Source organism: Lutra lutra, chromosome 8 (assembly GCF_902655055.1).
Source record: "Lutra lutra chromosome 8, mLutLut1.2, whole genome shotgun sequence".
Lineage (NCBI taxonomy): Eukaryota > Metazoa > Chordata > Mammalia > Carnivora > Mustelidae > Lutra > Lutra lutra.
This window is the reverse complement of record NC_062285.1, coordinates 82,204,759-82,208,607: the sequence shown is the minus strand read 5'-3', so window position 1 is coordinate 82,208,607 and position 3,849 is coordinate 82,204,759. Positions and strand designations below refer to the sequence as shown.

General features: G+C 36.6%; 1 protein-coding gene across 1 annotated transcript; it reads left to right on the top strand.

Moving 5' to 3' along the window:
- Window positions 1–482: 482 nt before the first annotated feature.
- LOC125107934 (vacuolar protein sorting-associated protein 26A) lies at window positions 483–1,740 on the top strand. The gene has a single exon (XM_047743453.1). The coding sequence runs from the start codon at window positions 541–543 to the stop codon at window positions 1,522–1,524; it is 984 nt and encodes a 327-aa protein (XP_047599409.1). The 5' UTR covers window positions 483–540; the 3' UTR covers window positions 1,525–1,740.
- The last annotated feature ends 2,109 nt before the right edge of the window (window positions 1,741–3,849 follow it).

Here is a 3,849-nt window from a genome sequence, read left to right as displayed (position 1 = left end):
TGTCTGGGGAGAGCTGAAGGATCGTAGACCTCCAGACTGTCTGAACAACATGGTGTGTTTGTGTATATTACCACCACTTCGTCTGTGCCACCAGCCAGCCATTATAAAGGCAAATAATGACATAAAACTGAATTAAAATTTAAGAAAGAAGAGAAAAAATTTGATTTAATTTTCCACAAAAATGCAAAACAAATAAGGATTATATTAAAAATGGGATAAAAGATTTTACAAACCTAAACAAAGTTAAAGCTAAAATAAATAAGGATGAAATTTCTTTATAGAATTTACTGAATTTTAGAGTGGATAAAAGACAAATAATAAAAGTTAAGAGAATGACAAAATTTTGTTTTAAAATAATGGTAAATAAAATGAATAGAAAAAAAGAGAAAGAGTTTGGTAAGCAAAGAAATAAAACTGATGGAACATAAAAATGTGGGATTTAAAATGAAAGCTAAAAAAGAGAAAAGTAGGGGAATCTGGACTGGGAGTTCTCCTGAGGGAAGCGAGTGAAGTGGTGGGGACGCGGCGGCGGCGCTGACAATGAGTTTTCTTGGAGGCTTTTTTGGACCCATTTGTGAGATCGATGTTGTCCTTAATGATGGGGAGACCAGGAAAATGGCTGAAATGAAAACTGAAGATGGCAAAGTAGAAAAACACTATCTTTTCTATGACGGAGAATCCGTTTCAGGAAAGGTAAACCTAGCCTTTAAGCAACCTGGAAAGAGGCTAGAGCACCAAGGAATTAGAATTGAATTTGTAGGTCAAATTGAACTTTTCAATGACAAGAGTAATACTCATGAATTTGTAAACCTAGTGAAAGAACTAGCCTTGCCTGGAGAATTGACTCAGAGCAGAAGTTATGATTTTGAATTTATGCAAGTTGAAAAGCCATATGAATCTTACATCGGTGCCAATGTCCGCTTGAGGTATTTTCTTAAAGTGACAATAGTAAGAAGACTGACAGACTTGATAAAAGAATATGATCTTATTGTTCACCAGCTTGCCACATATCCTGATGTTAACAACTCGATTAAGATGGAAGTAGGCATTGAAGATTGTCTACACATAGAATTTGAATATAATAAATCAAAGTATCATCTAAAGGATGTGATTGTTGGAAAAATTTACTTTTTATTAGTAAGAATAAAAATCCAACATATGGAGTTGCAACTGATCAAAAAAGAGATCACAGGAATTGGACCCAGTACCACCACAGAAACAGAAACAATTGCTAAATATGAAATAATGGATGGCGCACCAGTAAAAGGTGAATCAATCCCAATAAGACTATTTTTAGCAGGATATGATCCAACCCCTACAATGCGAGATGTGAACAAAAAATTTTCAGTAAGGTACTTTTTGAATCTAGTCCTTGTTGATGAGGAAGACAGAAGGTACTTCAAGCAGCAGGAGATCATTTTATGGAGAAAAGCTCCTGAAAAGTTGAGGAAACAGAGAACAAACTTTCACCAGCGATTTGAATCACCAGAATCACAGGCATCTGCTGAACAGCCCGAAATGTGAACTGAATAGGAGAAAAAAAGAAAAGCAAAAAACTCCTATGTCCATTGAGATGAAGTTCAGCTTGTTAAAGATGGCTGCAGCTTGTGGGGGGGGGAAAGGCCAAAACTCCATTTATAATAGTCTTCCTTTATCTTACAGTGCTGCATTTATTTTATGATACAACTAAATATTCTTCATGTATATACATTAAAAAAAAAAGCGCTTTCTTTGAAACACTGAAAAAAAAAAAAAAAAAAAAAAAAAAAAAAAAAAAAAGAGAAAAGTAGAAGCAGGAAGTAGGAAGATGAGAAAGATGAATCTCAGACATCCAACAGGAAAAGTAAATTTAGCATCATTGAGCAACAAGATAAACCAGTGCTGAGCTGCAAAGTAGAGATGTTTTTCAAAAGACAAAACATAACCTGGAGAAGATGAGACAAGAAATTAACTGACCCACCAGCTGGAAGCCAGCAAATGGTGGAGTCCTTAGCAGAATTCTCTGGGGTGGAAACAATTTTCCTTAGTGTGAGGCCTCATTTAATAGAATCCCTAATGGTTAGAGAGTGGAGAGAGAGTAGCATGTGCTCCCACTCCTGCCCGTCAGCACACCTTGGGCTCCATCGCCCACATCAGCATCTCTCAGCAATTCGGAGTGGGGAGGTTGAGCCCCAGGGCCTGGTGACCTCAACCATGTGTGGGCTCCTGGGCCCTGCAAATCCACAGCAAATTTAGGTGAAGCAGCTGTAGTTAATCCTTGATTATCCGTCAGTTATGAAAGGAAGGATTCGGTTACATAATTTAAAATGATTTATATTTGACCCCTCAGAGGTGGTTTTTTTTTTTTTTAAGATTTTATTTATTTATTTGTCAGAGAGAATGAGCTCAGACAGACAGAGGCAGGCAGAGGCAGAGGGAGAAGCAGGAGCCCGATGTGGGACTCAATCTGAAGGCAGCCGCTTAACCAACTAAGCAGGTGTGTTTTTTTTTTTTTTTAATTTTTTATTTTTTCAGCATAACAGTATTCATTATTTTTGCATCACACCCAGTGCTCCATGCAATCTGTGCCCTCTACAATACCCACCACCAGGTGCCCCCAACCTCCCACCCCCCACCCCTTCAAAATTCTCAGATCGTTTTTCAGAGTCCATAGTCTCTCATGGTTCCAGGTGTGTTTTTTAATTAAAAAAAAAAAAAAAAAGCACAACAACAACAGAACAAAACAACAACTTATCCCACATCCCTTCCCTTATCTTCCCCTAGAGGTCACAGCTGCTAACACTTTTCTGATTCATTCTTGACCTTTTTCTGTGGATTTAAAACACTTCTATGTATCGTTGTATCAGATTTTTGTACGTAAATAATAATCGTAACTAACATATATTAAATCTTTAAAATAATCTGAGTACTAGAGATGTGTTATAGGGTGTCATGGGGTCTTTACTCATTTAATCCCTGCAGCATTATTTTGATTTTACAGATGTGCATATTGAGGGATTAAATAATTTGTTCAAGGCCACCCTGCCTATGAGGAGTGGAGCAAGGATGTGTGCTTACAGTACCTGTTCTGAAGCATTATGATTTTCTGCTTTACTACCTGGGATCATGTGGTACCGATTTTATGTAACTTATTTTTATTCTTAGCAATAAATATATCACGGGGCTCTTTCTGTGTGAGTATGCAGAGATCTACTTCACTCTTTAGATTGCTGTACCATGTTTGGCTACATATCAAAATTTATTCCCATTTGTGAATGTTTGGGTAGTTTACAATTTTGGCTCCTGGGCACATTTATTCTTTTTAATAGATGTTTACTGAGTAGCTGTACATACTAGGCATTCTTCTTGGTGTCAGGGAATCAACAGTAAACACAACAGACAAAATTCTTGCTGCCACAGATTTATTTTCTGGTAGGGGAAACTGATGATGATCAAATAGATGAATTATATCAGAACATGTAAATCTGTCAGCTTTTGATAAGGACAATTAAGTGGAATAGAATAAAGGGATATATGTATGTGGGTATCATTTTATACATGGTGATTGCTCACCTGTTTTTTTTCTCATTTAGAAAAAAACTTAATTCTGATATAATTATAGATTCACCAAAAGCCACAGAGTAGTACAAATAACACTTTACTCAGATTCCCCCATGATAATATCTTGCATTGAGTATAGTGTCATATCAAAAGGAGGAAACTGATATTGGCGTAGGTTACAGACCTCACTAACATTCTCCCAGTTTTTACATTTACTCATTTGTGTTGTGTATGTGCAGTTCTGTGGAGTTTTATTACATGTTAGATTTATGTAACCACCAATGATCTGCTCTGAAGTGGCCATTTGAA

Coding starts and splice junctions, on each gene's coding strand:
- LOC125107934 (XM_047743453.1), top strand. CDS start 541: ATGAGTTTTCTTGGAGGCTTTTTTGGACCCATTTGTGAGATCGATGTT.